The sequence below is a fragment of the Onychostoma macrolepis genome, chromosome 10 (assembly GCF_012432095.1).
Source record: "Onychostoma macrolepis isolate SWU-2019 chromosome 10, ASM1243209v1, whole genome shotgun sequence".
Taxonomy (NCBI): domain Eukaryota; kingdom Metazoa; phylum Chordata; class Actinopteri; order Cypriniformes; family Cyprinidae; genus Onychostoma; species Onychostoma macrolepis.
In genome coordinates this window covers 6,105,100-6,126,400 of record NC_081164.1, presented here as the reverse complement: position 1 = coordinate 6,126,400, position 21,301 = coordinate 6,105,100, and the positions used below count along the sequence as shown (strand labels likewise).

The following is a 21,301-nucleotide window of genomic DNA, read 5'->3' as shown; positions in this document are numbered from 1 at the left end:
TCATGTGACAATGAAGGCTGGAGTAATGATGCTGAAAATTCAGCTTTGCATCAAAGGAATAAATTACATTTTAAAATATATTACAATAGAAAACAGTTATTTTAAATTGTAATAATATTTCACAATTTGTACTATATTTTTGATTAAATAAATGCAGCCTTGGTGAGCAGAAGAGACTGTGTTTAATATATTTGAATGATCAGCTCTGTCTCCTGTTCAACAGGTTTTACACCATGTCTATAATGATGGCGGTGGATTTGTTGGGTTGTACGGGCAGCACAGAGGAGAGAGCCACCCTCCTGCATAAAACCATCCAGCTGGCTGCTGAACTCAAGAGCAACATGGGCAACATGTACGGATTCGCTGCAGTCATGAGAGCCCTGGAGCTGCCACAGGTGAGAACGCACACCTGTCCTCTCACACCACAGCATATGAGGTGCCATTCATGACATTCATGATAAGTGTTAAAGCTTAATGCTCTCCTTAAAGGGGTAGTTCACCCAAAACTGAAAATTAGCCCATGAGTCCCTCACCCTCAAGCCATATATAATACAATCAGAGTAATGTCCTGGTTCTTCTAAGTTTTATAATGGCAGTGAATGGTGGTCGAGATTTCGAAGCCCAAAAAAGTGCATGCATCCATCATAAAAAGTGCTCCACATGGAGAAGTGACAAACGCGGAAGTGCAGAGGAGAGAGCAAAACAAAACACTAGTCATTAGAAGTACAAAACGAGGATTTGTAAAGAAAAATGCAAGTTTTTGATATAAGCAACAAGGAGACTGGTTTTCCTTTGCTTGAAACAAAACTTGGTTCTCGTGAGACTAGCATATTCTCACCGGAGATTACACTACGCCTACGTCATCCGCCCGAACGCCACTCTGTCGTCAATGCGTGTACGACAGTTAGCAGAAAGTTTTAAATATGAATATTTTTCTCACACAGACGCATCTCTTCTCTTCAGAAGTTAACCCCCGGAGCCGTGTGGAGCACTTTTTATGATGGATGGATGCACTTTTTTGGGCTTCAAAATCTCGACACCCATTCACTGCCATTATAAAGCTTGGAAGAGCAAGGACATTTTTTAATATTTAATATTCTAAAAGAAGAAAGTCATATACTGTACACCTAGGATGGCTTGAGTTTGAGGGTCATGGGTCAGTTTTCATTTTTGGGTGAACCATCGCTTTAAACAACGCTAAATAAAACTAGATATAAAATGTATATCAAAGTGTAAGTACTATTTAGATGCATTATTCGTCGTTTGCAACTTGTGATGAATGTTGTAAGGTTGCAGTTATTTCCAGTAAAAACACAGCTATGAAGTCATTCTGGATATATTACAGTTATATATTTCTATATATTCTGTGATGTTTGTTGTAGATCTCACGGCTGGAGCAGACGTGGATCACACTGCGACAGAGACACACAGAAGGTGCAATCCTCTACGAGAAGAAGCTCAAGCCATTCCTGAAGGCCATGAATGATGGGAAAGGTAGGACAGAGTGCTTTAAAGAATCTTCTACAGAAGATTATTATCAGTGACATTAGCAACTCCTAAGCAATTGCTAAAGAATTACAGTGACAATATTTTCTTCATAGTGGTTGATTGATATATCTCCAAAGGCCAATATTTGGCATTTTTAATTTATCTGTATTGACCGGTAATATTTTTTGTATTTTTAATAAATTATTATTATTTTTTTTATTTTTTTTGGCTGTTAAGTGTCAGAGGAGATTTTATTTTTACAGTGGCAGGACTTTTATTTTGATAGTGAAAAGAACAGCAGCACCTGTGTTCAGATGTGAGGGCAATCTTTAAATTCATGATTTCAAACTATGCTACATTATATCCAGTTTGCTATTATGTCATATGTCATGTCATATGTCATCGTTCTGTTGGTAAAATTAGTGTTACTTGGTCTTTAATTGAGAAAATATGATTCCCAGTGTGCACAAACTACTGCAATAGCATTACAGAATCAAAATGTTGCTAAAGCATAAATCTGTTTATTTTACAGATTTTAATTAAATTTGCAATATTGATTTATTTTTTATTAAAATATCTAGAATAAATCAAAATGGAATTCAGCAATTCTGCATGTTACTTAAATTAAATTGTGAAATATAACATACCGTATATTTTTATATATGATATTTGCTTTACTGCTTTCTAAGATATCAATATCGGTCAAACATTAATTCTTGATAATTTATATTGATGAAATTTACAAGATTTATTGTTTTATTTATTAACGTTACTGTATTTGAGTTCATGTTCAAGTAAATTATTTATATAAAAGAAATATAATTGATAATAAAAGAAATATAATGAATCTAATAAAAGACTCATTTATTATTTAATTTTGTTTGTCATATTTTCATTACTTATCAATCTTAAATAAGTAATTGGCACACACACACACACACACACATATATATATATATATATATATATATATAAGATTTATTTATGTATGTATGCAGGTAGGGAGGTATGTATGTATGCATGCATGTACTTGTTTATTTATAACTGTGTATTAATCTTTCAGAGACCTGTGTCCTCTCGAACACCTCTTTCCCTCACGTGGTGCCGGTGTTGTCGCTGCTGGAGCGCGGTGTGGCGGCCGGAGAGGCGCTGGAGTCCTGGGAGAGCGTGGAGTCTGGAGTGGATGTGGTCATGAGTCACCTGGAAGCAGCACGGACCATCGCTCACCATGGAGGACTGTATCGCACCAACGCTGAGAGCAAACTACAGGGTAAACTATGAACAAAAATAGAAAATCCAAGTATTTATTATTAAACACAATTATTAAACTGAACTTAATTTGACTGAATTTACTAATAGCATGCATGGATGTACACTTTGAAGATTTCTGGCACATACTGTAATTTGCAGTGCACTAGTCCTATTTTCACATACTTTATGTGGTGTTCACAATCTGTCTCTACACAGATTTCCAGGAGCGGAAGGAGGTGCTGGAAATCTTCTGTACAGAGTTTCAGATGAGGCTTTTATGGGGCAGTCGTGGCTCTGAAGGAAGCCAGGCCGAGCGCTATGAGAAGTTTGACAAGGTCCTCACCGCTCTGTCCCACAAGCTAGAACCTCCTGTACGACACAGTGAATTATAGCACCCCCGCACCCACAAATGGTATGATCCCTGACTTTCCTGTCACTCCTACTCCTGGACCGGACCATGCTTTTTTTGGGGGGAGCCACACGGGCGGAAATGGAGAACATGACATTGAGGAACTCGCTCCGCAAAACAAGGCACAAAACGGGACAGGCTTTATGTGAGCATGATAGCACCCCCTAAAGAACACAGTCGTGAACTGCAGCAATGGAATGAAATCAAAATCTAAAGCCAAAATCCCTTTTTCAGTGGTGACCAAGGGCACTTCCTTTTCAAAAAGAGAGAATGTGATGAAGTGCAAGTTGACTTTAACCTTAATGGGTCTGAATCCTGTTTTATGTGAATCCATAATTTAGTTAACGTCAGCTTTTATGTCGACAAAAAGCAAAGATGTCTTGCAGAGGTGACGCGTCTCTGTACTGGAGATGAGACTGCATTGACGTTACATAGTCACGATTTATTGCTGGAATAGACTGAACACACACTCACTTTTCAAATGTCTGAATGTAAGTTGCCAAACCATGAATTCCAACAGATATCTGCTGGATAAAGAGTCTTATTTTTATGCTCACTTTTGGGTTCACTTCTGTGTTGTTGTTTTCTCGGTATTGTCATGGCTTTATCGATAGAAATGGAGTCGACAGTTACTGTGAGGAATTGAGTGTGTAACAGATGCTCACATTCACACTCTCTCCAGGTCTGACAGCATTGCTTCTCAGAGCGCTTTGGTGTCTGTATTTGTTAGAGAAGAAGTGTAAGATAGAAGACATACTGTTTTCTTTCCTCTCTTTCTGTCATTCTGGGTTTTTTATTTTTGTCTGAATGGGTCGTATCATTAGGAATGAGACTTTCCTTATTTGTAATTACAGAGTTCATTATATAACTATCAGAATTTAAAAATCCAGTGCGAAAAAAAATGCATTTATTGAAACTTGGCAACCCAGTTAATTAACATATGACCACCCACTTCACACATTAACATCGCATATTGGGTGTGCAGTCACTCTCCTAAAACCCAGAAGAACTAATGATAAGAGTAAAATTGTGAAAGTGGTGAAATCCACCATATATTGTGCTGTTTTTAGCTGTGTGTAGCACCTACGGCTCTGCAGATCCTTCGAAAGGATCACAATGTTGGAAACAAGTTCATTTACAGCGCAAATTGTTTTATGAATCAGTTACATGAGGCAGCGCAAACTATATTAGCAACCCCACAGCTCATGTGTTTCTCATTTCACATGCAAAGAAGGGCATTTGCATAAAGTCTTAAAGGCACAGCAGCACAAAAACAGCCTGTTTAATTCCAACATCAGAAAGAGGGTGGAAACTGACATGAAAAACTAAATTATGATCGTTTGGACTTAAAATACTGTTTTAGTATCTTTCATGACAGACCGTGCTTGTCAGTATGGCCATGGCAATGAGGTTTAGCTGATACATAATGTTTATTCTCAGTGAGACTGGATTACAATGAATGTCAGTTTGTATTAAATTATTTAAGAGACCCATATATTCAAACTTTACAGATCAAGTCCATGTCCAGATCATCTATTGCAAGTCAACAAAGACATTTGATTATTCATTCAAACATTCAAAGTAATGTTATGGCAATAAGTTACAAACTAATATATAGAGGATCGTTGTGTTAGTGGTTTATGCTAATGCATATTGACCATATTTAAGATTAGGAGTTTTACTAAAACTCACCATTTTGATGCAAAATCATCCGTTTGTCCAACAGATATGAATTATACCTCATAGAGTAAAAATCTGTTAAGGAAGGGTGGGCTACTTTTCTAACTTATCATACATAGAGTTTTCACTTTGGTGGGTAAAAAAAGAGATGAATCAGGGATTGGATGTGGACTTTTTTGATTTAGGCCAATAAGTAGCCATCTAGCAACCAGCCAAAACACCATAGCAACACCCTAGTAGCTGCAAAGCAACACTTTGACATCTTGGCGGCGACTTTTGTATGAGTACCATTCACATTTTCATGGAAAAACATCGAAAAGACGTTTGAAAGATTTCAGCTAATAATAGCAACATGCTCATTAAATTCAAATAGTCCAAACTGTTTTCATATTCTGGTAGATTTAGGCAAACAAAACCCAAAGTCACATACATATACCTCTATCAACAGTGTAAATGTTCTACCCTTATTTCTGGGTACCATAAAGAGAAAAGTTGTAGGTATCTGGTTCTAACGCAATCTATTGTGTATCATATACAGGCTGCTATACTTCATACCCAGTCTATCGATGCATATTTCCAGGGAATTTTCTGAAGGTATTTTTTCAGGTATCTTAATAAAGGCACATCTGAAAGTAGACGATGCTGTCTGTCACAGATAGGGGGAGCATTGTGGGATGAAAAGTGGATCATATGCAATTTCACTTTTAGCCAGCAGAGGGCTCTGTTTAGTAAGCTAAAAAATAATAAATGGAAGTAAGTTTTGAACCTTTTGAAACTTTTTTTAATAAGGCCTGCTGGTCTAGGACTGTAACTTGTGTTTGGTTTCTCTACTGTAAAGGTAAATGTGTGACTATTTCGTTTTGTAAATAGTTACCCCTAAGCGGTCGATGATAGACGAGGTGGACGAGGTCACGTGATTGCATCCTTTTATTATGTGCTGTACATACTGGTATGTCATATGTTTTGCACTCTTTTTTCAGAAAATAAAATACAGTAAGCTTGTGTTTTTGTGCTTTCTTGCTCTAAATATTATTTAAAGAGATAGTTCACACAAAAATGAAAATTCTGTCATTAATTCTTTACCCTCATGTCGTTCCAAACCTGTAAGAATTTAGTTCATCTTCAGAACACAAATTAAGATATTTTTGATGAAATCTGAGAACTTTCTGACAGTGCATAGACAGCAACGCAACTGAGACGTTTAAGGCCCAGAAAGGTAGTTCGGACATTGTTAAAATAGTCCATGTGACTTCAGTGGTTCAACGTAATGTTATGAAGCTATCAGAATACATTTTGTGCGTGAAGAAAACAAAATCATTGACTTTATTTATCTATTTCTTCTCTTCCGTGTCAGTCTCTGCCACTTGTTCAAGAGAGTATAACGACGCATGCATGCATGTATGTGCATTCCTCTCCGTGTCGACTGACGCAGAGGAGAAGAAATTGTTGAGGTTATTATAGATCACAAAAAAGTTATGGAAGTTTATGAAAACATAAAATGCAAAAGTGTAAATATTAATATTTTACATAACCAGTTACATGTAACGGTGTTACGTAATTTAATTACAAGATAAATGTTTACGATTATAAAAGGGGCTACATCTGAATATTTTCTACAAAAAGCTAGGATATGTTGAATAATATTATTTTGTTGCTTTGCCTGTTTTTGATGTGCATGATGCATCCTGCCATTTAAAGGCTGTTTAGTAAAGCGATGCTGTTCTGATGCTTTTGATTGGTTCTCTTGTTTGAATTTGCAGCGCAGCACATCAGCCAATTACATTAATTCACGTTGTCGCTGAAAGCTTTAGGCTACAATGTGTCTGAGTTGCCACCATGGCAAGTGATAAAAATGTATTCCAGTGCTGGAAATTTAAAAATCAACAATCAGAACGATCTCAAAGTAAAAAAAGAGGTGTCAACGTCTGATTTTGTGGTGGCTGTGTTTTAAAATGAAATTATTATAATCTTAATTCAATTGATGAAGGATTTGGAAAGTCTGACAGTATTCAGTGTTGAGTACTACTGTAAGGGTAACGCTGCCTGGGTTAAATGTTTGGAAATTATTAACAGTTGAAAACATTCATTAGAAATTTAGAAAAGTAATCAAAAGTAATCAGTTACATTAAATAATTGAAATAGTTACACTACTTATTACATTTTGAATAGGTTAACTTGTAATCTGTAAACTATTAAATTTCCAAAGTAACCTTCCCAACACTGTATTTTGCAAAACATGTTGAACTCTAAAACTGAGAGCTGAGAGTTTTCTCTTAAAACTTATTCACAAAGCTGCCAAGACAAACTTTTACTAAGGAACAGAGAGAAGTCAAGCTAAGAGTAAGGGGGGCGGGGTTGACCTCGTTGCTATGGATAATGTCAGCATGCTTACTAACTATGCACACAGTGTTTGGCTGATAGGGGAGGGCTTTCTGTCAGAGATTTATTCATAGAAATATTGAAGAGCTCGATATTATGTTGTCATGTTCAAATAAAGGGTTAAAAATAAAACTGTTGCCACATTCAAATAAAGATTTTAAAATGCAGGCTAAGTGTCACTAAATAAGTATATGTTCAGATAATTGTCAGCCTCTTACTTCTTGTAAACAATTAGCGGATATGCATATAAACAGCCTTTTAATTAACTGAGTAGAATAATCATGGCTGATAGTAAGACATTCAAACATAAAAGAAAACCAAACTGGATGCAAGAACAGCTGTTACTTCTTTCCAACTGGTTAATGAAAACAAGGATATAATCAAAGGAAAATGTGGAGTTGAGATAACCTCCAAAACTAAAGGCAATTCCTTTTCAAAAGCTCATTATTATCAAATGTTTCTAAAATGTTTATGTTCCAAGGCAGATTGCTGGCAACAGACATTTTAGGATAGTTTATGATTTGGTCTTAGTGACTTAGGAGTCCTCTTCACTACTCCTAACGTTTCACAGATTTAGTTGCTAGTTTTAACGCTAAAACGATTTGTGAAATACTCTTAGAGCAAAAATGTAGAAGTCCTAAATTTAGAACTGACACACCCATTATTTTTAAGATTTTCTCCTAAACCGGCGAATTATGAGCTACTTTTAGCCTTAAGATGTTTTTTAATACAGATCCTGAACAAGTTCCAAATTTGAGGTTGATATCTAAAAAAATGAGCTTTCAGTATGATTTTGTTTGGGCGCAGTACCAAACTTTTCCACTAGATGACTACCAAGCTCCATTAGTGACCATGGACGCCCCATTTCCATCTATAGTTTGAGTGATCTGAAATATATATATATATATATATATATATATATATATAATTTTGTTTTTATTTTTTTTCAGAGCTCTGCCTCCAATGAGTACTTTTGCCTCAAATGAACAAATTACGGTTGCTCTGTTAAATATATATTGGTAAAATAATAATAATAATCCAGTCACCAAATATGAAAACCAGAGTCTTTAAGCTTTCAAATGCTATATAGTTTGACAAGATTACTTTAGGTTTAGACTAAGATATTACTATTATAAACATGAACAAATGGGCTCACCGGTGGGCAAATGAATTTATCAGGTTAAACAATAATATTTTCAATAAACAATAAAACAATATTTTATTAATATACTGTAAATTAGGGTTGTACACTTCCTGGTTTAGGACCACAAACAGTGTTTAAACAGTGTAACTCTACAATATGAGCACAAGGTGGCAGCAGCGTTGAGCTAGAGCTCCAGTGAGACACAGTGCAGTGAGATCAGCATTCTCAACTCACTGCACTTGACCCTACTCAATACCACACATTTTAATATGCTTGATGTTTAATATGCACAAGTTTAGTATTATTATTACTAAACATGAACTATTCAAGGTTGGTCAAATTAAATCTGACCCTTTAAATGCAGTTTCCATTTATAAAACTTGCATATATACATCAAACTTCATCAAAGCATAAAGATGAACACACTTTGCTTTATCTGTGTGTGTGTGTGTGTGTGTGTGTGTGTGTGTGTGTGTGTGTGTGTGTGTGTGTGTGTGAGGGTGCAGTTTTGAATGCACTGCGACACAGAGCATGCGTGCTGGCTTTGAGTTGTGAGTGCGTCAGGCTAAAGTGACTTCACCAAGACAAGATGGTGGCTATGGAGGGGGGCTGCAGCGAAGCCATGATGCAATCTCTCAGTGTGTGTTTGTGTGTGTATGCGCAAACGTTTGTGTGTGTGTGATGTCCCCTGCACAGCTGTGTCAGTCAGAGAAAGGTCCACCAGGCACTGCTGGCAAAGTGGGCACACTGACAGAGATTCAGAGACATCAGGCTCTGAATGCCCACTCAGCACACAAAGACCCGGCCGAGCTGCCCGTTACACGCCACTGTGCTCAAAATATTGGAGAAATGCAGATTAAAATCTTTTATTGAAGGCCTCTGTGGTCGGCTAACTCAAACGACGAGTCACACAATAGCACACATACTCAATCTGCTCTGAAAAAAACAGCACCTTATCAAAGCTGGAATATGGAATATTATATAATAAAAGCACATTTGTACGTGTTTTTGTAAACATTAATAATATCTTATTAGATTTCACATGCACATAACTGAAACTGGTGCTAAATGTATGATTTATTTTGGTAAGCTGATCACCCTTATACTTTAATTTTAAGTTTAATATTTTGAATGTATTTTTTTTATTAAATATTAATACAAATACCTATTTTATTGAAAAGTATCAAAGCTAGAATAGTAAATATTATATAATATATTAAGAGCAAATTTGTTTGGTGTTTTTTGCTAATAAGATTTCTCGATTTCATGTGCACATGACTGAAACTGGTGCTTAAAAGTATCATTTATTTTGGTAACTGACAAATCTTGATCACCTTTCCTGGGAATATTGTTGTATATGGTATATATTTCATTAAATAAAATGATGATTTTATATATATATATATGTATTATATATATATATATATATATATATATATATATATATATATATATATTCATATTCTCTCACTCTGCAACCAACTACAATATTTTCAACATTTAAAACACAACACAAATGGAAGTTCAAGGTGAACCTGTCATTCTACTGCAGTATTATAGTATGTGACTTTCTATTTGTTTTTCAATCATGTGAAAATGCTTTTCGTGTGCCTGTGGGCTATTTGTGGGTGAAGTATTTTTCAACACAACAGGGTTCTGGGGTTGGTATTAATGCTCTGAAAATGCCTGGGGAAAAGCTGTAACATTCACTTTTAAACATAAGCAACTCACTTTTTTCCAGCTTTTTTTGGTTTCATATAAAACTTGGTGTCATTATGTATGTTAGCACTAAATTCACTCTTTCTCTTTCTTTGGAAGCTGATTTATTTACAGACGGATCCGCTGGTGACAGCACCAGGAACAGCCTGTCATGTCCTGAACGGCTAAGTACATGTAAAGTGACTGGATTACATGTCTTGGTGCTTTAACACTTTGTCATCTAAATCTAGAGCTCATGCTGCATCCACCACACACACACACACATTTATTCACACACATGTACACACCACTGAACTCATATTACTGTCAGTCGTGTACAACCTGCAAAGTTAACAACTTTGCTTTTAAAGAAAACACAACAGAAGCCAGGATAAGTACACATCCCATCCGTTTGCTTAATCATGGCTATATGTTAAAAAATATATATATATATATATATGTGTGTAGTTTTAGTGTGCACATACCAGTGTGATAGTCCAAATTCATAGTGATAATGGTATTTTTGGAAGTCAGTCCGGAGTGTCCCCTCATGTGACTCTCTGTGGCCCCAGGGCCCCCCTTGCCCCTCAGACTTCACATTACCACATGAATGGCCGGCTGCAAAGGGCCAGTTCAGCCTCGGACGCCAACAGAAGGCAGGAGATTTGCAATTCAATCTGCTCCTAGTCGGGACAGACCTGTCACCAGTGTGACAGAGGCCGAGGGGGTGGGGACCACCACATCACTCCAGCATACATGACAGCACTGCGCCTTTCCTGACGAGACAGACAGACATTTTAGACATTATGGGAACATTTAATCACATTAAAAATAATAATTATAATCAGCAATATAATAGCTGGACTTGCAGGCGTTGTTACACTATATCTCCTTGGAGCCTGCCATTAAAGAGACTTTTGAGCAGAATTTAAACAGTAAAACATCGACATGAAAAACAAACTTATGAACTTTATGTTCAAATTTATGTCAGTGTGGTTCAATCATGAACTCATAATTTATATATATATCATTAGAATAGAATAGAATAGAATAGTTCTTAGTTGTAGCACCCAAAATGTTTCGTAATTTATCTGCTATTTCATATAAATTGCAAAAATATTTTAGATTATTCTTAGTAGGTAACCTTTCAGTCAAAACATCTTTTAGTTCTTTATACTGTATAATGGAGCAAATACCCAAAGAAGAACCAAAGCTTGTTTCTGAGTCAACACACACAGAAACGCCCTCTACAGCAAATGGGCTCCTCAGAGGAGGATGTCATTTCCGGTGAAGATATGTGATTATTTCCGGGTTTTACAGCAACATGGCAGCGCCCTTAGGTCTGCAGCTGGAGTTTGGGTTTGTATTTATCGCTTTGTTTATGATTCATCGCCTTTGCCTTGTGTTCCAGTGGTTACATTAATATACGTAACGTTAATGAATGAAAAGTCTTCAAAACAACTCGACTGAAGCTTTATCAGAGGGACTGGGTTGATAAAGACTTACTTTTTTTAGCGGTTTAACGGCAGTGGTAACAAGAAAACCCGGTTTAACTGAAAAAGTAACCTAATAAAAATTAAATGCATGTTACATATTTTCTTGAAGCAGCGCGCGTTCACGGTGTAGTCAGAGCTGTCAATCACGCAGACGTCGCGTGCTCTTGAAATGGATTAAAATAATAAACTGCTTCTCTCACATAAACTGAACAAAATAATAATCGATGTTGACATAAACTCGTTTGGAAAAGCTTTAGTCTTAATAGAAATTCCTGATGTTTAATGAGAAGATATTTTAATACTATGCTGAAATGTCAGCCAGAGATTTTCCCTCATGTCAGGAAAAGGTTTGACACACACTTTGTTTTTTTAACAGTGTTTAAATTATACTGTATATCAGAATAATACAAGCCTTCACCCTTTTTGCTCCCTTTTTATAGAACATAGTAGAGAGGGGACGGGAAATGATGTGGAAAGAGGGATATTTAATTTATTTATTTATTGCATTTCAACATTAACAGAACATTATAGGCTAATTTAAGCACAAATATAAGTCCTTACAGGCTGAGACATACTTATTAATAATACATACTATAACAGAGAAACAAAACAAGAAATCATTAAAAAAAAAAAAATACAGGCTGTGTTTGGAACAGAATACATACTTTCCAATACTGCCAGAATGTAGATTATCCAACAATAAACATTTCAAACAATAGTATGCGATCGTCACACAACATCATTTCATTGTGCAGTTCAGCAAATTCTATTCAGTTATAATCTTGAAAATGATCATGGCTTTTTTTTTGTTTTTTTACATCAAATTTTGTGTTAAAATGTTAAGACGTGCAGCTGCATAATCCCATAATGAGTCAAAACGATGTGTTGGGCGCATTGTATTGTGAAATACAGTATACAGTATGCAACATAGTACCCTCTGTTGTATACTGCACATTTTGACAAACGTACTGGGCCATCAGAGTATACCATGCATACAGAAAAGTTGCATACTGTGCACAGTACACGTATTGTATATTACAGAAATAATAAGTGTAGTATGGCGGTATGCTATTTAGAAACATAGGCATAAAGCGACAGAGAACGGTGATGGCATCAGAGTGACAGAAAGACAGAGCTTCTCAAAACAAATCTTGGCCAGAATTCACTGGGTGCAGAAAAATTTTGCATTTGGCTTTTGGTCAAAGTCCTCACTGCTTTCAAGTCGCAACAGAGTCCTATGTGACTGTCTATGGACAGAGGTGGTGTTTGTGAGTGGCCTTTCTGAGGCTGGCACACAGGCTGGCTTCTCTCTGTACCGCTAGAGTACGGGCATCACGCCAGGCCTGGCGATCTGGAGGACAACTGGGCATTCTCCAGGAGATGTGAGCTCTCTTTATTGGGCCTGCACCTGCTACATGAGTCCTACTCTGACTTCATGTCCCTATCTGTTTTGTTTTTTTTCCCACTGACATGCACCTTCTCTGGTTCTTACACGGATCTCTGTCACTTACTGAGTTGCGTTTATTAAATGCTGCTTGAATGTATACTGTGATTTTTGTGATTTCTTTGCGATAAATATGTTGGTTCTCACGCCTTCTTTTATGTAAGTTATAATATAAGTTATGTAAAACTTTTATTTATTTATTTATTTTTGAGGAAGAAGAAAAAAGTACAGTGTTGATGCCATACATACAACCAGCTGCTCTCTAAGAGTGTTTTTTTTTTTTTTGCTTAAAATCATGAAGTCTACTTTGTTTTTAAATCTCTTTGACATCAAATGTCAAAATATTAAGGACAAGAAACAGTGTTTTATGGAGGTGTTTTGTCATAGACTAGATGTTAAGTAAATTAAAGCTGCATGGAGGATACTGCTGTATGATTTTAGAAACAGGAGAACATTCACTGAACAGTTGTTGAAGGTCTACCTATAAGAGGCAATAACAGCATTATGCACGCTGTATTTTTTCCTGTTTTAGAGGAGGAGCTGAACTTCTCTTTGATGGGGTCAAGAATCATCATGTGACACTCCCTGGCCAATCAGATCCCTGTGAGTATTTTAAAAAAATGTACCTCTTCTGTTGTGTTCATGGAGTTACTCATAATTATAACAAACCCCTAAGTAAGTATTAAAATCACAATTCACCCAAAAATGAAAATTCTGTCATCATTTACATGCTTTAATGATGTTCTAAACATTTTTGTGTGTGTGTGTGTCTTTATTTTGTGGAATGCTGTTTTTGTCCATATAATGAAAGCCAATGGGGTCCAAAATATTTTATGGAAAAAACAATTTTTTAAAATACCTTAATTTTTGTTCCACAGAAAAACGAAAGTCATATATGTTTGGAAATTACATGAAGAAATTTCCTTTTTGGGTGAACTGTCCATTTAACATTAAGTCAGTAACATCGTGCACCGTCTGTGTTAGGGTGCGTTCACACTTTGGTTCTCTTGATTTGTTTGGTCCGGACCAAAAAAGAAAACGATATATTTGTTACTGGTCCGCTTAGCGTTCACACTGGCATTTTTGACAGCGAACCTTAAGATACCGAACCTGAAGGCATAGTTGTACATCCACAACCTGAGTGATTTGGAAGCGGACCGAGACCCATGTTTTTTGTTTGGTTCGCACCAGGTTTCGGATTGCAGCGTTCACCTTTACTCAAATGAACCGCACTAACAGAGCAATCGCACCAGAGTTCATTTTATTCAAACCAAACATAACTAGTGTGAACACACCCTTAGTGACATGCCTCCAATCATTTGACTTGTTGAGGACAGGACAGGAAAGTAACTACCAAGCAATGCTCTAGATTCCACCCAGAACACCCCAGCAAGGTATCATTACACTGTAGTGTCGTGCCAATTGTTTAGCGCCATTTCTATACCAAGCCAGTGCTTTACTATTCCCTGCACTGATGACTTAATTAGCTCCAAATATCCTCTGCCTTTCTCTCCCAATACCAGAGATTCGGAAGTAAGATTCACTTATTGGCCTTATGCCCTGCTGGAACTAAAGGATGTCTTTTTTCTCTGCTACTCCTATAGAAGAGAGTCACACAAATCATACTAAATTATGTGGCTCTTTCTCCACATCTATCTTTTTTCTGCCTTCCCTCTGTCTGATGCCCTTTTCCCATTCGCCTCCTTTCCTCCCCTGACCTCTCAGAGCCCTGGTTCACACGCTTCCCTGGACACCTTTTCTTCTGTTTTCACCCTGATGCCGGGCCAATGGCGAACCAGTGCCGGCTTGCCATCACAAATCGAGTTTTTTCCCCCCTACACCCCTCCCTCCCTCCCTCCCTCCCTCCCTCCCTCAGCAACAATGGAGCTGAGCCCCTTCTCCATACATCCCACCTCCCCCTCATCCACCAACATCTGTGAGCCTCCCTGCGCCCAGCCATTCTTCCCCTAACTGCTCCATTATTGGGCCCCTTTCACTTGTAAATGCAGCCAGTGATACTGTTGATGGATCTTTTATGCCTAGTGCTGGGGTCACAGGAAAGGTATGGAGAATGGAGGGCCAGTAAAGGAGGGAGTGACAATTGTTACAAAGCACTAAGTCCTTTTTGTGTGCAGTCATTTTTTGGGATGCCTGACAGTACAAATGCCTCACTCCTACAAACACCTTGCATTCCTACAGCTTCCTGGTGGGACATTTGGGTGAAAGTGGTGGGATCTTTGGTTGTGGGGGAGCACTTGTATTGCTCCCTGTATTTAAACACAGAGTGGGTAACATGTTCTCTGCCATTGCTGGATTGGAAGGCAAGTCATTTGAGAGTCATTAGTGCAAAAGATGGATTAGGAAAGCAAGACATTATATCCCGTGCACATGCTTAGAAGTGCCTGGAAGAACTGTAGATGATATTTTTGATCAGTAGATGATGGCGATATCTAGAGAGCAAGGAGGAGATTCCCAAATGTATCAATTGTTATGATACAGTATAACTTTTCTTAGAGCTTACCATGTGGGTCAGTTTCCATACAGATTTAGTTATTAGGTTATAGAAACTTTTTTCCCTTCCTTAGTTAACCCAAAAATAAGACCTTTGTTCATCTTCAGAATACAAATTAAGATATTTTTGATGAAATCCAAGAGCTTTCTGACTCTGCATAGACAGCAATGCAACTTTCACGTTCAATGCCCATTGTTAAAATAGTCCATGTGACATCAGTGTTTCAACCGTAATTTTATGAAGCTGAAGATGGTATTCTTGTGAACGCGTGTCGAAGCCTGACGCAGAAGAGAAGAAATTGTTGAATAAAGTCATTATTTTTGTAATGTAACCGTTTTTTTAAATTACGGTTGATCCACTGATGTCACATGGACTATTTTAATGATGTCCTTACTACCTTTCTGGGCCTTGAACGTGTCAGTTGCATTGCTTTCTATGCAGTGTCAGAAAGCTCTCGGATTTCAAAAATAAGGTATCAAAAATATCTTAATTTGTGTTCCAAAGATGAACGAAGTAGCCTAGTAGTAGTATTCTTTATTGATAGCTAGTCACTTTATCTGCCTGTACATTGGCCTTAGTCTTTCACTTGGGGTCTGAGGTTCATCGAACAGGAATAGAACTTTTGGCCAAGTGTGGTAGTATTTTTTTGCATCCCTGTCCCAGCTCTGAGGTTGGGAACATTTGGATACGCGTGTACTTTGGTGGCCTTGCCAAACAAGAGAAGGGTCAAGCTCCGTGGCACCAGAGTATCCACGACAACCTGTCCACAAAAGTGGACGGCAGGAGGGAATGTGGCCACTAAGACCTCACAGGGGCTCAGGGTATGACCTTGGAGCACTTTTGAAGCCCATAGTCCATACGCATGTTTGTGGGCATGATTTGAGTATGTCACGGATGACTGGCTATGATTGCTAAGGCTGACACTGACGCTCAACACTAATCCCGCCTAAATTTTCTGTCCACTGGTCCAAAGTGATTGATGAGTAGTGCTGAGCCCCCCGCTGCCGGACACACACACACACACGATCGTCACAGAAACGCCAACCCTCATATCCCAAGCAAGATGAATGACTTCATTCCCTCCCACCCACAGATAGTGGCGATAATGATGATCGTCATGCAAAGAGAAAAGAAACGAAGAGAGTTATCCAGCCACTATGCTACGCAGACGCCGCCACCCTCCCACGCATTCCTTATCCCAGCATGCACCTGTCTGCGGTGACGCATACTCCCCCTCCCATTCGCGTTTTCCCTCGGTCTCCTCCTACCTCACCACGACCTATCCAGTTCTTTTCGTCTTCCATTCTATCTCGAATGAGGGCAAAAGAGACGTGGGGCATCTTGTAGACCCTCACTCTTTACCCCCGGCTCACAGAAACCACCCTTTGTACAAGAAAACGAAGCATCATTTTTTTTTTCAACTTCCCCCCCTATCAAAGGACTGATGTGGCTGAAAGTAATCACGTCTGTTTTTTGCCCTGGCTTTTGGTGCTAGTCAATATTCATTGCGGTAGCGTAGCACTGAGGCAAGCATCACTCTTCTTTATAGGTTCAGGATTGTGGGGCTAGCCGAGCTGCAAGGTACAACGATCGTTACACAACTGAAGAGGCTGACAGCGATCCAATTAACCTGAAACAGCCTCTGTTGCTCGACCCCTGCCTCTCGCTGAGAAGCACGCCACACGCTTGCAAGCGCACACACTTGCACGCATTGGTGCTGACATCTCCGAAAGCTTCAGTTCTGGTGGAAACTTGCCCAGTCAAGAGTATTGTATAGAACCCGCACTCCTGCACCCACTTGCCCTCTTCTTTCGTCCTCTTGCTAATTTGTCCTGGTCTAATTATACACGCTTGCATAGCCAGTTAGCTGTAGCACAACTCTGCAAGCGACTATGTCTACTGGTCATCATGTCTCCTCAAACTCATCAAGGGTTTCCCAGCCCCCCTTCACAGGGTCTCTGATTCTAGTCACCATTGCCCACCTGAGACCTAAATGTCCATCCCTGCTGCTCAAATTGAGATTGAGGTGTCAGTAAAATCTACCACCACACGCAGAGTGCAAGAGGATGGTGTTCAGTGTTAAATGTTGCCAAACGCCTCAGTTAATGGAACTCCTTTAAAAAAAATCTACCCTTATGGGATTTACAGCCGAGATATATGCTGACACACATAAGAACACCTACACAGACATTGCCAGCTATCCTGTAATGCCCCTTCAAATACGTCCTAGGATTATATAAAATGAAATTGCATTAAAGTTTTGTGGTAATATTTTCATCCTATTTATTTCAACGATTCATGTAAGTTATAAATGTTGTTGCACAGGATTATATTGCAGAACAGGGATCAGCAGCAGTATGGATTTTTTTGTGCAGGTGAGTCCATGCATGTGTTCGGATAGGGTGGGCAGTGCGGTAGCTATTTTTATGTTTTTCAAAACGCCATCTCTGATGTCACATTTCCAATAAGTGTAATGGCCTTTCTTACAGATGATTTTCAAGAATACAAACTACGCTAAGTGCGCAATTTGCGTGCTCAGTCTTAACAGTTTCAACCACAGCAAACTCGCAAACAATAAATTCAAACTCCTCCCCAGATCAAATGAAAACATCTCCATCTCTCGCTTTTTCTTTTTTCTCCCCCCTCTTCCTCACTCTTTCTCTGTCTTTGTCTCCACCACCCCTCTGAGCAGAAAACTGGTACGTTCCAGAAATGGACGCTGATGATACAATGTTAATGTTGGACATACCGACTTGTCCGCCATGTTGGACAACTGGACTTCATTTCTTATATACATGTACAGATATAAAACAGTTATCCATCATCACATGCTAAAACTATCACACATCTTGTAGGCCAAACTTTAATGTCCTTCAATTAGTGGAATAACAGCCAGTAGCTTTGATTGGATAATATTTGCATGGCTAAAGTAAGTTGTGGAACAATCAAGCATCAAAACATTCTAAGTAAAAATTTAGAAAATTGAATGCATACTTTTTTATCATAGGCTTGCAATGGTCGTCTGTCTAAGCAGTTTGTTTTCATGGGGGGTGTGCAGACATCCTAGATTTAATTTGAATTCACATAGGACCACTGGGTTTATATCCATCAATCACTACCACAGCCTCCCCTCCCCACACACCTTCATAGATATACAGCTTTTCGGCGCTATCCTTATAACATGCCTATTCCAGTCACGTTTACCTGGTTGGTGCTTTTGGGCTGATACGGCTACAATCGATGGCGTTTACGAATCTGAATTTAAACAGCATCACTGCTATGTTTTCAATGGCGCACCCAAAAATGACAGTGGGCAAGTCTATTCTTGATATACATCCTTCAAACCTCCCCCCACCTTGCATTCGAAGCTCTGTCGCGTCACATCGACCGTGGGGCTGGCTCACTGAACTCTGACCTGTGACCTTTGACCTCTGTGGTACTCTTACAGGGGACATGAAGCAGCTGCTTGCGTGGATTCGAGGGAACATGCTGAAGGAGCGCCCAGAGCTCTTTATGCAGGGCGACACTGTGTAAGTACACACACGCAGACGCACAGTAAATACGTTACCGATGCAGGATGATGCTCAGGCAAACATACACACGCGCTGTAGATACACACTCGTAATAAATGCAGCGCTATGCGTTCAATGCAGAATCGTTGTGAGGTCAAGGAGGCAGAATCACACCACGCTCCCCAGTGCGACACGTAAATATTTGGCCAGTGATAAAATAATTATTGCATTAGTAAAGGTATGGGAAATGTTTATTTAAATGTGTGTGTGGTGTGCTCAGAATTAGTATGGTTACTATAGTTCTACAGTCTTACTTTCTCAGCTCATATTAAACAGTGGTTGGATTTTTATTTTTTATAATTCTGATACAATCACTTTATCCCCAAAATAATGCTTTTGCATTCTCCAACAGGTTTTTTTTTTTTTTTTTAAATAGAGAGATTCGTCATACATGACCTTTTATTCTTGCCCTGACGTAACTATAGCATGGACTGGTTACTGAAAAAAATGAAATCAGCTGTGGATAACTGCAGTAAGCCTCTGGTACACAGTGTAGTCTTTAGTGGCATAAACCATACCGTCGACGGTTTTGCCGTGAAGGGCCACCCCATCACCTACATTAACACCTTAAAATCTAAAATAAAATACAAAACATTTTACTTCAAAATTTCATTTGATTATTATCAACAAAAAAACTCTTTTTTTGCAGTATCTGATTAGGCAGGTATTAATGGACACTTAAAGAAAATCCAAAGTGATATTATGGTGTTATATTGTATATAAAGCTGTATTGTGTTATTGTATTGATCACTGTAATTATACATTTTGTGCTAATCTTTGTGAGAGGATGTTCTATGCACAGTCTTTATTGTGCTTCATCTTGCACGTATATGTTGGTACGAGAGAAGCTCATTCATTTAATGAACTGCAGATGCAAGGGTCTTAGAAAACCGCAGCACTGGCGATTTTCATTGTGTATAAACAGGCTGCATTATATTATCAGAGAGCTGCTTTACTGTCATGTTTTCAGTGTAGCTCACATCACTTACATGAGCTCTTCTTTTTTTTTTTTTTTACACACAGTAGACCCGGGATTCTCGTATTGATCAACGACGCAGACTGGGAACTGATGGTAAGAGTGTGTGTGTACAGTTCCTCAATCATGCTCATTTTAGGTCCAGTGTCAGCTTCTCTTCATTCATCTAATGTACATAAAGGTTGTGCTGGGTTGTTCTTTCAGGAAAACATGTATTGGCGTCAGGATGTAATTTAAAGAAACACAATCAATGGAAAAAAGTCAATGTCTCAACAACTGTCAATGACGGCCAAAACCTGCAAATCATGTGTTGATTTAAAGCAGAGACTCTTTCTAGTGTTTTCCACGTTTTACATTACATATAAATTTTTTTGGTATCTTCAGTGTAGACATTTTTCTTTATGTATGCATTCGTTTCCCTTACAGGGTGAACTGGAGTACCAGCTTCAGGACCAGGATAATGTTGTCTTTATCTCCACACTTCATGGAGGCTAACTGACTCTAAATCAACACCACGCCCATACAGGAGCCCCTTCACCCTTCAAAAGGTCAAAAATCAGATGATCCATCAACAACGGCATCGGTGGCCGATTTCAATCCCAGCCGTGGGCTTCTCGACCAATCCCGTGAAAAGGCTTATTTTGATTTTAAGTCTAATAAAACGCAACGTCATCGGGAATCTGGCTGCAGAGGGCCGGTTCACTGTCCCCTGCACCTTACAGGAGCGTGGTGGGGTTACGATGGGGAGCAAGGGCTCATTAGGAAGGTCACTCTGTCTAGCCAGTGTCCAGATGGATTCTCCTGAGACATGGTGGACCGGTTGCCCCATGTCAAACGGCTCCGTTATCATTTTCATTCATTTTCTGTTCCGATACCTTTAGAACTATCAATTGTGTTTACTATCCATATTTTTTTTTAACTGAATTAATAAATATTGTCACAATATTGATTTATTTGTGTTTTTATATGTAGTGCAAAAATGCAAATCCAAATTAGTTTTTTTGGTGTTTAAATAAAGATATCTATGCAATACAATATGCATTAATGTTTTCTGTTTGTCATAATATCAAATATCAACATGCTAGGGTTAAGTATTTATTTGAGGACAAGAGGTTTTTAAATTCCCTCTCATCTATAGACTGCTAGTATACCACAAAATAGTCCTAAATGTACCTCTGAATATTGTTTTGTAGTTTTGGGACGAAACATTTAGCGTCATCACGTCATATAGAGAAAAAAAAATGGCAGATCT

The 21,301-nt window shown here is 38.3% G+C and overlaps 2 protein-coding genes and 1 long non-coding RNA gene across 9 annotated transcripts in view; 2 read left to right on the top strand and 1 right to left on the bottom strand.

The window, feature by feature from the left end:
- sh2d3ca (SH2 domain containing 3Ca) overlaps positions 1–5,830 on the top strand; it is a 53,760-nt gene extending 47,930 nt beyond the window's left edge. For both annotated transcript variants that reach the window (XM_058788637.1, XM_058788638.1), the window contains 4 exons: positions 224–395; positions 1,383–1,494; positions 2,552–2,758; positions 2,956–5,830. In XM_058788637.1, the coding sequence (XP_058644620.1) occupies positions 224–395; positions 1,383–1,494; positions 2,552–2,758; positions 2,956–3,131 (667 nt within the window). In that variant the 3' untranslated portion in view covers positions 3,132–5,830. The remainder of the gene's footprint in view (positions 1–223; positions 396–1,382; positions 1,495–2,551; positions 2,759–2,955) is intronic.
- Positions 2,624–11,307, bottom strand: LOC131547885 (uncharacterized). The gene is made up of 3 exons (XR_009273049.1): positions 11,246–11,307; positions 10,535–10,825; positions 2,624–2,763 (listed from the first exon to the last, which is right to left on the bottom strand). It is a non-coding gene; the product is annotated as an uncharacterized LOC131547885 (long non-coding RNA).
- On the top strand, positions 11,264–21,084 carry urm1 (ubiquitin related modifier 1). Of its 6 annotated transcripts, none has more exons than XM_058788640.1 (6): positions 11,264–11,408; positions 13,522–13,592; positions 18,950–19,031; positions 20,100–20,145; positions 20,254–20,277; positions 20,476–21,084. In XM_058788640.1, the coding sequence occupies exons 1-6, from the start codon at positions 11,374–11,376 to the stop codon at positions 20,542–20,544; spliced, it is 327 nt and encodes a 108-aa protein (XP_058644623.1). In that variant the 5' UTR covers positions 11,264–11,373; the 3' UTR covers positions 20,545–21,084. The 6 variants fall into 6 exon arrangements, 5 of the variants coding, with proteins under 5 accessions (XP_058644623.1, XP_058644622.1, XP_058644626.1 ...); XM_058788639.1 differs by having other exon boundaries at positions 11,265–11,408; positions 20,097–20,145; XR_009273047.1 differs by having other exon boundaries at positions 11,266–11,408; positions 20,097–20,145; positions 20,254–20,356.
- The last annotated feature ends 217 nt before the right edge of the window (positions 21,085–21,301 follow it).

Bases quoted from the DNA above. Each gene is read 5' to 3' on its own strand.
- urm1 (XM_058788639.1), top strand. From the start codon at position 11,374: ATGGCAGCGCCCTTAGGTCTGCAGCTGGAGTTTGG. The intron at 11,409-13,521 runs GTTTGTATTTAT...TTCCTGTTTTAG, and splicing joins GGTCTGCAGCTGGAGTTTGG to AGGAGGAGCTGAACTTCTCT. The intron at 19,032-20,096 runs GTAAGTACACAC...TTTTACACACAG, and splicing joins TTTATGCAGGGCGACACTGT to TAGACCCGGGATTCTCGTAT.